This window comes from Macaca thibetana, chromosome 16, assembly GCF_024542745.1.
Source record: "Macaca thibetana thibetana isolate TM-01 chromosome 16, ASM2454274v1, whole genome shotgun sequence".
NCBI classification, from domain to species: domain Eukaryota; kingdom Metazoa; phylum Chordata; class Mammalia; order Primates; family Cercopithecidae; genus Macaca; species Macaca thibetana.
In genome coordinates, this window is record NC_065593.1 from 1,749,257 (window position 1) to 1,761,329 (window position 12,073).

The following is a 12,073-nucleotide window of genomic DNA, read 5'->3' on the forward strand; positions in this document are numbered from 1 at the left end:
AACTTTCACACAATAAAATACACCTAAGATACTTACAGAAGAGAAGATTTGCATCCAGGACATGTATGGAATTTCTACAATTTCTATAAGTAATAAGTAAAAGACAAAGGACATGAAGAGGCAGTTATAAAAGAGGAAACCAAAATGACCAATAAACATGAAAGGATGTTTTAACCTCAGAGGAAACAAGGAAATGAATTTAAAACATCAAATGCCATTTCAAAACTAGTAAGTTGGCAAAATTAAAAATACCAAGGATGAGACTATGAAGCGTGGCTATCTGAGTGCATGGAACTGGTACAGTCACTTTCATTTAAAATGCACATAATTTGTTTTTTATTTATTTTTTTGAAACAGAGTCTCTGTCGCCCAGGCTGAAATGCAGTGGCATGATCTCGGCTCACTACAACCTCTGCCTCCTGGGCTCAAGCAATTCTCCTGCCTCAGCTTCCTGAGTAGCTGGGATTACAGGCGTGTGCCACCATGCCCATCTAATTTTTTTATTTTTAGTAGAGACAGGGTTTTGCCATGTTGGCCAGGCTGGTCTCGAACTCCTGACCTCAGATGAGCTGCTTCCCAAAGTGCTGGGATTACAGGTGTGATCCAACGCTCCTGGCCAAAAAAAAATGCACATAATTTGTTACCTAGCAATTCTGTTTCTAGAGATTTATTCTAGAGAAATTCTTGCTTATGTGCATAGGAACACGTGTACTAGAATGTTCATCAGTTGAATAATTAAGTGATTATTAGGAAATAAAGTAAATGTTCACTAACAGGAAAATGAGTAAATAAAGGTATATTTATAAAAGAATTAAGTAGCTAAAATGAATAAACTAGAGCTGCATGAATGAACTAGAACTGCATCAATAGTCATGTCAGATTATTGAATGAATACAGGTCAGATATGTATGGAATGCCATTTGTGTAATTAATTTTTTTTTTTTTTTTTTGAGACAGAGTCTTACTCTGTCGCCCCAGGGTGGAGTGCAGTGGTGTGATGTCACTTACTGCAACCTCCACTTCCTGGGTTAAAGTGATTCTCCTGCCTCAGCCTCCCGAGTAGTTGGGGTTATGGGCATGCGCTACCATGCCCAGCTCATTTTTATATTTTTAGTAGACACGGGGTTTCACCGTGTTGGCCAGCTGGTCTTGAACTCCTGACCTCAAGTGATCCACACAACTCGGCCTCCCAAAGTGCTAGGATTACAGGCGTGAGCCACTGTGCTTAGCCATTCACGTAATTTTTAAAGATGTGCAGAATAATGCTATTAAAAAATATATATACATTTGGCTGGGTGTGATGGCTCACACCTGTAATCCCAGCACTTTGGGAGGCTGAGGCAGGAGGATCACTTGAGCCCAGGAGTACAAGACTAGCCTGGGCAAGATAGCAAAACCCCATCTCAACAACAGAAAGGATAATTAGGCATGGTGGCATGAGAGAATCACTTGAGCCCAGGAGTTCAAGTATTATGAGGCCACTGCACTCTAGCCTGGACAACAGAGCAAGACCCTGTCTCAAAAAAATAAAAATTAAAAAAAGTATTTGGATGCAGTCATAGTCAAAAAACAGACATGGAAGGAAAACATCTAATTTATTTATTTATTTTTTAAGACAGAGTCTTGCTCTGTCGCCCAGGCTGGGGTACAGTGGTGTAATCTCAGCTCACCTCAATCTCCGTCTCCTGGGTTCAAGCGATTCTCCCGCCTTAGCCTTCTAAGTAACTGGGACTACAGATACCGGCCACCACACCCTGCTAATTTTTGTGTTTTCAGTAGAGATGGGGTTTCACCATGTTGGCAAGGCTGGTCTTGAACTCCTGACCTCAAGTAAGCCACCCGCCTTGGCCTCCCAAAGTCCTGGGATTACAGGCGTGAGCCACCGCTCCCAGCCAGAAAATATCTAATTTAGTATAGTATTTATATCTGGGAAAGGAAGGGTCAGGTGGTGATTCATGGGAACTCTATGTATAATACTTAGGGGGACAGAAGGAAATGAAGCAAAATGCTGATATTTGATTGTTGAGTTGTGTGTATGTTAGAAGTATAACATAGGAGATCTGATTGTTAGTAGGAGAATGTTTTTAGGGTGGTAAAAGTGGAACCGTGGCGGTTTATTTTAGCAGTGGAATCAGTTGGTCATAGTTTGTATGTGGAAGGTAATAAACAGACCATGTTAAGGATGACTTCCAGAATTTTGGTCTGAGTAGTGGGTGGATGACAGTGTCATTCATGAGGGAAGATGAAGACTGAGGTAGGAACAGTTTTGGGAGAAGATGACATGTTCCCTTTTAGACAAGTGGAATTATGGAAGATGGCAGGTAGGTGGTTAGCTATATGAATTTGAGATAAAAGATTTAGGATGGAGATACAAATTTAGGAGTAACAGCATATCTATGGTATTGTAAGCCTTAAGAATGGGTAGAAACAGCCAGGGAATACAGATGTATATGCAGAAGAGAGGAGTCAAGGAAGCCAAGACAAGTTAATGTTTCAAGTGAGTGATGTAGTCCATGGGCAGATGCTGCTGAGAGGGCTGCAAACACCAGTCACCCTACAACATTTTAAAATGTTGTCTTCCTGATAGCAGTGATGAGTACCTGCAACGATCTTATTTATTTTTTTCATGTTAGTCTCCACACACTTGAATGTAGACTTTTTGAAGGCAAAATCACTGCCTTTTCTGAGCTGGGAGCGTGTCTGGCACATACTAAGCACTCAACAGTTGATGTATCGACTTCAACCAGATACTCTGGGGGCAAGTTATTTCCTGCTACTAGCCTTTCACCTTTCAGTGTTTAAGAGCACAAATAAAGAGATGGGCACGTTTTGGCATTTCTTATTTTGATAACCTTTTCCTAGTAAGATTTTTTAAAGTTTAATGTTAAAAAAAAAAAAAAGAAGGGGGTTTAAAATAGTCTTATGTCAGATCCTATAATAGAATTCACACTTGGCTTAAGCTGCTGGGCACCTTCTTATCTTGGATGTCATATTAGCTTATCTACAGCAGAATTTTTTTTTTTTTTTTTTTTTTTTTTTGAGACGGAGTCTCGCTCTGTAGCCCAGACTGGAGTGCAGTGGCCGGATCTCAGCTCACTGCAAGCTCCGCCTCCCGGGTTCACGCCATTCTCCGGCCTCAGCCTCCAGAGTAGCTGGGACTACAGGCGCCCGCCACCTCGCCCGGCTAGTTTTTTGTATTTCTTAGTAGAGACGGGGTTTCACCGTGTTAGCCAGGATGGTCTCGATCTCCTGACCTCGTGATCCGCCCATCTCGGCCTCCCAAAGTGCTGGGATTACAGGCTTGAGCCACTGCGCCCGGCCTACAGCAGAATTTTTACTGTTTTATGTAATAAAGAAGCAATTATATGATTATTTTACAGACAAATTTTTTTTATCTTTTTTTTTTTTAGATGGAGCCTCCCTTTGTCACTCAGGCTGGAGTACAGTGGCGTGATCTTGGCGCACTGCAACCTCCGCCTCCCGGGTTCAAGCAGTTCTCTGCCTCAGCCTCCCAAGTAGCTGGGCTTACAGGTGCCCGCCACCACGCCTAGCTCATTTTTTTGTATTTGTAGTAGAGATGGTGTTTCACCATGTTGGCCAGGCTGATCTTGAACTACTGACCTCAGGTGATCCACCCGCCTTGGCCTCCCAAAGTGCTGGGATTACAGGCGTGAGCCACTGTGCCTGGCCCAGACAAATTATTATACTTTGAGTGTTAGAGGTTTAGGATGTTTTTGCTTGATGCTATGGGAAGAATAAGAAGTAATATGTGGCCGGGCACGGTGGCTCAAGCCTGTAATCCCAGCACTTTGGGAGGCCGAGACGGGCGGATCACGAGGTCAGGAGATCGAGACCATCCTGGCTAACACCGTGAAACCCCGTCTCTACTAAAAATACAAAAAAAAACTAGCCGGGCGAGGTGGCGGGCGCCTGTAGTCCCAGCTACTTGGGAGGCTGAGGCAGGAGAATGGCGTAAACCCGGGAGGCGGAGCTTGCAGTGAGCTGAGATCCGGCCACTACACTCCAGCCCGGGCTACAGAGCAAGACTCCGTCTCAAAAAAAAAAAAAAAAAAAAAAAAAAAAAAGAAGTAATATGTGATACACTACCAGAGAACTTTCTTCACTATGCTTCTAGTAGCTAGTACTCTGGATGACGCATGGTAATAATATTGGTTAACATTTGTCCTAAATTTACTGTGCTAGTCACCCTTGTAAGCCCCTTACAGGTATTTTTTTTTTTCATCAATAACCCTCTAAGGTAGTTTTTATTATTGACCTAATTTTATAAATCAAGAAAATTAAGACCCAGAGAAGTAAAGTAACTTGTCCAAGATCACGTGGCTTATAAGTGGTAGAGCCCGGCCGGGCGCGGTGGCTCAAGCCTGTAATCCCAGCACTTTGGGAGGCCGAGATGGGCGGATCACGAGGTCAGGAGATCGAGACCATCCTGGCTAACACGGTGAAACCCCGTCTCTGCTAAAAAAATACAAAAAACTAGCCGGGCGCGGTGGCGGGCGCCTGTAGTCCCAACTACTCGGGAGGCTGAGGCAGGAGAACGGCGTGAACCCGGGAGGCGGAGCGTGCAGTGAGCTGAGATCTGGCCACTGCACTCCAGCCTGGGCGGCAGAGCCAGACTCTGTCTCAAAAAAAAAAAAAAAAAAAAAAAAGTGGTAGAGCCCGTGACTACATTGTTTCTCCATAAGCAGGTTCAACTCTTTTGACTGGATGCTGTTTCAAGGTCACTTCCTTAGAGAAGCTTTTGCTGACAACTGCCCTCCTGTGCTGTCCTCCAAGGCTGTCCATTGTTGTAGAACTTTGAATACTCATCTTAGAATAAAGCTGGTCTAATTTTTACAATATTATTGAGTGGATCTCTGACTGCAAAATTGGTCATAATTATCTTTTTATATTCTAGTGAAAGGCAAAGAACAAGAGAAGACCTCAGATGTCAAGTCCATTAAAGGTAAGTTCTGCCCTTTGCAATCCACTGCGTTAGAAAGTGATGTGCTTTGCATTTGTGGACTCTTTAATCCTGTTATCTTCTCTCTTTTGGCATTAATCATTTCTGCCTTATTTTATAATTAGTTATGATTTTGATTTATTTCCCTCTTTAACCTGTATAACGCTTTAACACCTAGCATATAATAAGTAGGTTTTTTTACTTTAATTATTTTTTTGAGATAGAGTTTTGCTCTTATCGCCCAGGCTGGAGTGCGGTGGTGCCATCTCGGCTCACTACAACATCCACCTCCCGGGTTCAAGCGATTCTCCTGCCTCAGCCTCCCGAGTAGCTGGGATTACAGGTGCCCACCACCATGCCCAGCTAATTTTTGTATTTTTAGTGGAGACAGGGTTTTACCATGTTGACCAGGCCAGTCTCGAACTGCTGACCTCAAGTGATCCACTCACCTCGGCCTCCCAAACTCCTGGGATTACAGGCGTGAGCCACCACGCTCGGCCATAAGTAGGCTTTTACTGAGCCTTCTGTGTATTGGCTATCCTAGTGATTACAGTGAACCAGTGCCCTTCTTATTAATCACACATTTAATTGTTCCCTAAAAGTGATTAGTTGACTTTAGTAAGACGAAAAATGAAGAATACTCTTAATTGAGCAGTCTGTTAACTGCAGGAAAGCACTGGCGCTATTTATCCAGAAGTATGGTAGATTACAGTTTTTGCTTTTTTATTTGAATGAACAAACTTAATTTAAAATATATTAGTTTTGTTTATTTTTTGTTGGGATTGATACATTGTCGTTGTTTATAGATTAGAGCATACTTTTTAAAGATGCTATATTATTCACTGATTTTATTTGTCCAGTGTACAGAGATTGAAATGGGAAAATTATAATGGAAATTGTTTCCATAGTCATTACATATTAATTTCATCAGTTTATTTCTGTAAAATCTGTAGATTGGTGCTTATTTAGATTTTTCTTTCAAATATGTTTATGTTGCATTGCTCGCATTGAGTATTCTATATGCTCAATTTGCTGGAGAAGAAGACTAATTATAACCTAGGAAAGTTGTAAAATTAGGGGAAAAAAATAAGGTACTTTACAGCCTACTTTACTTATTTCTCATTTAAAGCCAGTTGGATTCCACATTAGTTCAAACTGCCTTCTTTGAGCAAAATTTGATTGGCAGTGATAAAGGCTTAAAGCCCTTCTCAAGCAGAGACCTGTAAAGACTAGATCTGATTGTAGTAGAAGGAAGGAACTTAGACGTCTCAGGCAGTGAGAACACCAGTCTTTCACTCTAAATTTTGCCACTAACAGTATGACCTTGGGAAGTTGTAGCTTTCTTCAGATTCTTTATTTGTTGAATGAGGGAATTGGCCTAGTTAATTTCTAAATCTCTACCGGGCTAAAAAATTCTATGCTCATACTCTGATTATGATAGTACATAACCTGTGCTTAACATTCACTGACTTAACCTTAGGATAATACAGAAGCAGTACAAGAAACAGCCCCTCAAGACGTTTGCAGTCTCATTAGAAAGACAAACTTATATACAGAACAGTAGCAAATAAACCAAAATAATAATAGCTGCCATTTATAGAACACTTCTTCTATGCTGGGCATTAGACAAAAACTGACTGTAACGGTGAACAAAAAAGACTTAGGTCCTGCCCTCATTGAACTTCCAGATTAGTAGGGGAGAGGAACATTAATCAAGTAATTCCACAGATGGCTTGGCCTAGATTGGTAGTGATGGAAGTAAAGAGATCTGAACGGACTTGAAAAAACATTAGGAGGCAAAATGGATAGAAGTTTATTATTGATTAAATATGAGGTGTGAGAGAGAGGAATATTTAAGGCCGGGCGCGGTGGCTCAAGCCTGTAATCCCAGCACTTTGGGAGGCCGAGACGGGTGGATCACGAGGTCAGGAGTTCGAGACCATCCTGGCTAACACGGTGAAACCCCGTCTCTACTAAAAAATACAAAAAACTAGCCGGGCGAGGTGGCGGGCGCCTGTAGTCCCGGCTACTCGGGAGGCTGAGGCAGGAGAATGGCGTAAAAACCCGGGAGGCAGAGCTTGCAGTGAGCTGAGATCCGGCCACTGCACTCCAGCCTGGGCGACAGAGCAAGACTCCGTCTCAAAAAAAAAATAATAATAAATAAATAAATAAATATGAGGTGTGAGAGAGAGGAATATTTAAGATTGATACCTACCTTCTGACTTGCCTGACAGAACCAAGCCAGGAAATTATATGTTCAGTTTTGTTATGTTGGGTGGGAGGTGCTTTTGAGTCATTCATTTACATATGTTACATATGTTATTTTATATGCACAGTAATTTTAAGGTCTGAATTTTAAACCACAGGTTAGAGAGTGATTTTTTTAGAGTCTAGCAAACCTAGGTTGAAATCCTGCCTGTTGAAATGGCTGTTTACTAGCTCATTAACCTAGGGCAAAGTATTCAACTTGTTTTCATTTTTGTCTTCACCTCTAAAATAAGGAAAATATGGTTTTACAAGATTGTCATGAGAGATAGATGAAATAATACCCAAAAAAAAAGATACATAGAGAAACTAGTATAGTGCCTGGTATATAATAGGTCCTCCATTGGTAGCTATCATTATCTAGTTTTAACATAGCCTTCAATTTGTTGAATTCGTCAAACTAAGTGAAGCATTACAAGGAGTTCAGAGGAATTTGAGGTCAGCAAATGATTTCTGAAGTTTAGGGAAGACTTCATGGAAATGACACTTACCTTGTATAAAAGTTGAAGATTAAGAAAGATTTGAATGAGAGATTCTTTCTCTTTTCTCCCTACCAGCCCAACTTCTTATTTGAGGATATATTGGGCAGAGGGGCCTTCAGACAAGTAAAGGGAGATTTTTACAGAAAGATTGAGATGAAGGTATAGAAGGCTGTAAAGACCAGAAAAGAGAATTGAGACAGGAAGCAGGAAGTCACTGTAGGTTTTTGAGCAAGATACTGATGCTGTAAGTGTGGTGTTTATGAAAGGTTAGTCTGGAAGAGATTTGCAGGATGGAGACCCCAGACAGACTTGCACTGAGGGTGTGGTGTTAAAAATAAACAGGTAAGTAAATGTTTAAACATCTTGAAGGAAAAGTCAACAAATCTTGGCAAGTAAACAGATACAGTGAAAAACAATGGGACCAAGATTTTGAGTTTTGGAGACTGGTGGATTGAACAGACAGGGAAATTGAGAGGAGAATCAGACGATGATGTTTTAAGTTGATTTTTTTTTTTTTTTTTTTTTTGAGACGGAGTCTTGCTCTGTGCCCCAGGCTGGAGTGCAGTGGCGCAATCTCGGCTCACTGCAAGCTCCGCCCCCCCGGGTTCATGCCATTCTCCTGCCTCAGCCTCCCGAGTAGCTGGGACTACAGGCGCCTGCCACCTCGCCCGGCTAATTTTCTTGTATTTTTTTAGTAGAGACGGGGTTTCACCGTGTTAGCCAGGATGGTCTCGATCTCCTGACCTCGTGATCCGCCCGTCTCGGCCTCCCAAAGTGCTAGGATTAAAGGCTTGAGCCACCGCGCCCGGCCTTAAGTTGATATTTAGATAGATTGTGCTGAAGATGGTAAAGTCAGCGTGGGTGGGAATGCCTAGTAGCGGTAATCAGTGATACAAGACCAAAGTCCAGGTCAAAGACAATTCACAGATAGAGATCAGGGATTTCTCATCTGCTCTACAGAGGTGTACCCCAGGAGCTGTTGCAAAGAGTCCATGTGGAGGGTGTGAGTAAGATGTTCCCCTTGAATTTGCCAGAATTACTTTTTTTTTTTTCCTGAGACAGATTCTCGCTCTGTCGCCCAGGCTGGAGGGCAGTGGTGAGATCTCGGCTCACTGCAACCTCCGCCTCCCGGGTTCAAGCGATTCTCCTGCCTCAGCCTCCCAAGTAGCTGGGATTGCAGACACGTGCCACCATGCCCAGCTAATTTTTTTTTGTATTTTTAGTAGAGATGGGGTTCCACCACGTTGGCCAGGCTGGTCTCAAACTCCTGACCTCGTGATCGCCCGCCTCGGCCTCCAAAGGTTCTGGGATTACAGGCATGAACCACTGTGCCTGACCCCTTGTTAAGTTTATTTTGGGGGTAAGCAAAGGAGGTTGCAGCTTTAAAAAAGTTTGAAAAGTATTGCTCTAGTAATAAAGATTTGAGAGTAAATACGCTTTCTAGCAGAAAGAATAAAAAAAGAGCAGATAGCCTCAAGAAGAGGAGCCAAAGAAGCAGGCCATATCTGACACACTGGGCATTGATAAATGGGTATTAAAAGAATGAGAGGAATGAGCAGATAGAAGAGGAAATTAGGAGAGTATAATACCATGGAGACCAAGAAAGACAGACTATGAGGAAGGAGTGGTAAAAATAAGTTACTAGTTCTAACAGAGATGTTAAGAGGGACCAGGGAAAGCCTTGTACAAATGAGTTAATAGCATTTTATATTATATACATCTAATTAAGAAACAATGCAAGAGTCTCACCATTCCTATAGATTCATACTTGTCTGAACACGAAAACTGGCTTTTGTTTATAAATAAGCTAAAAATTATTTTGCTCCTTCCAATTTCTCATGAAAATAAAAATAAACCTTCCTTTAAAATTGAAAAAATAGTTTGAAGACAGTCACTCTTCATTTTGTAATTCCCACAACTATTATTGAATGACTGAAATTATCTTTATTCTGAAGCCAAATGGGTGATATTGATATTTCTTCAGACTACTAAAAATATATTTTATGAATTTTGAGTGTGCTTTATCTTCTTTTTTTTTTTGATATGGAATTTCACTCTTGTTGCTCAGGCTAGAGTGCGGTGGTGCGATCTCAGCTCACTGCAACCTCCGCCTCCCAGGTTCAAGCAATTCTTCTGCCTCAGCCTCCCAAATAGCTGGGATTACAGGCACCTGCCCCCACACCCGGCTAATTTTTTGTATTTTTAGTAGAGACAGGGTGTCACCATGTTGGTCAGGCTGGTCTCAAACTCCTGACCTCAGGTGACCCACCTTCCTTGGCCTCCCAAAGTACTGCCATTACAGGCAGAGCCACCACGCCCGGCCTAAGGAATGTTTTTCTAGGTTTCCTCCCACCCTAAGCATTTATTCTGCAATTTTAATTTTGTTCCTAAAGCAAGCAAGGTTTAAGGATTTTAAAATAATCCATATTTTAGAATGCTTTCTGGCTTTGTTACTCTTTATACACAATAGAAGTTCTCAGAGAAAGATCTCGCTCTTTTAACTTTTTGGCACAGTATTTTGAGAATTACAAATAATACTAGAATGTTTTCTGGCTGGGTGTGGTGGCTCATGCCTGTAATCCCAGCCACTTGGGAGGCTGAGGCAGGAGAATCACTTGAACCTGGGAGGCGGAGGTTGTCGTGAGCCGAGATCGTGCCACTGCACTTCAGCCTGGGTGACAGAGCAACTGTCTGAAAAGAAAAAAAGAAAGAGTGTTTTCTTCCCAATTTTCTGCCACTTGATTAAGTTACTTTTCCTGTAAAGTATTTTTTGCTGAGTATGCTGACTTAAGAGTAATGTTACAAAATTTAATTTTTAAAGTTCTCTGAAAGCCCCCTTATGAGAATTTTAGGCTATCAAATTGTGTTTAATTCTTAACAATTTTTTGAAAAATTATAGCTTCAATATCCGTACATTCCCCACAAAAAAGCACTAAAAATCATGCCTTGCTGGAGGCTGCAGGACCAAGTCATGTTGCAATCAATGCCATTTCTGCCAACATGGACTCCTTTTCAAGTAGCAGGACAGCCACACTTAAGAAGCAGCCAAGCCACATGGAGGCCGCTCATTTTGGTGACCTGGGTAAGTAACTATCGTTTTTTGTTAACTTGCAATAGAAGGATTTGAGTACAATATGTGAAACTTCTGTCATAGGATACAGAACTATATAACTGGAAGATGCTTTGGAAAAAATGTATTTAAAATAACAACTACAAGTATAATGGTTAGCACTGTGTTGTGTTCCTGTAAGTATGGAATATAAAGCATGCCCAGTAGAAAAACAAGCATTTCCAGAAGAAATATATCGGACCACTAAATATAAATATATGAAAAAGATGCCTCACTTTATTACTGAGGGAAGTGCAAATTAAAATAATCAGTTAATGTTCCCTAACATATTAGCATATATATATATATGCTCTGTCGCCCAGGCTGGAATGCAGTGGCGGCATCTCGGCTCACTGCAAGCTCCGCCTCCCAGGTTCACGCCATTCTCCTGCCTCAGCCTTCTGAGTAACTGGGACTACAGGCGCCCTCCACAATACAAACAATACAATTGTTTGTATTTTTAGTGGAGATGGGCTGAGTTAGTCAGGATGGTCTCAATCTGACCTCATGATCCTCCCGCCTCGGCCTCCCAAAGTGCTGGGATTAGCCTGACCCACATTAGCATATCTTTAAAGTTTGACAATTTGAATGTTAGTGAAGATGCAGGGAAATACCCCTCCTATTTAGTGATAATGTAATTCATTGAAGACTCTTTGGAAAGCAATTTGGAAATCAGTATAAAATATGCATGTCATTTAGGCCACTCTTTCTAAGACCTAGCCCTCAGATATGCTTATTCATATGTAAATGTATGTATGTATGTTTAAAGCTATTCATTGTAGTATTGTTTGTGATAGCAAAAAATTATGGACAACATAAATATATCTGTTAGAGGGAAGTAACCAAACTGTGGTATACGCATTGCTCTGGCTTATAGTGTAGCCATTTGTTTCTATTTATTTATTTTTTGGGGACAGGATCTTACTCTGTTGCCCAGGCTGGAGTGCAGTGGTATGATCATGGTTCACTGCAGCCTTCACCTCCTAGGCACAAGCTATTCTCTTGCCTCAGCCTCCAGAGTTACTAGGACTACAGGCATGTGTCACCACACCCAGATAATTTTTTTTTTTTTTTTTTTTTTTTTTTTTTTGAGACGGAGTCTCGCTGTGTCGCCCAGGCTGGAGTGCAGTGGCCGGATCTCAGCTCACTGCAAGCTCTGCCTCCCGGGTTTTTACGCCATTCTCCTGCCTCAGCCTCCCGAGTAGCCGGGACTACAGGCGCCCGCCACCTCGCCCGGCTGGTTTTTTGTATTTTTTA

General features: G+C 41.7%; 1 protein-coding gene across 4 annotated transcripts in view; it reads left to right on the forward strand.

The window, feature by feature from the left end:
• Positions 1 to 12,073, forward strand: part of AKAP10 (A-kinase anchoring protein 10) — an 89,999-nt gene that overhangs the window by 14,396 nt on the left and 63,530 nt on the right. For all 4 annotated transcript variants that reach the window (XR_007720285.1, XM_050763886.1, XM_050763885.1 and 1 more), the window contains exons 2-3: positions 4,916 to 4,963; positions 10,607 to 10,789. Coding sequence is in view for 3 of the 4 variants with exons in the window: in XM_050763886.1 (XP_050619843.1) it covers positions 4,916 to 4,963; positions 10,607 to 10,789 (231 nt within the window). In the remaining variant the exon portion in view is untranslated. The remainder of the gene's footprint in view (positions 1 to 4,915; positions 4,964 to 10,606; positions 10,790 to 12,073) is intronic.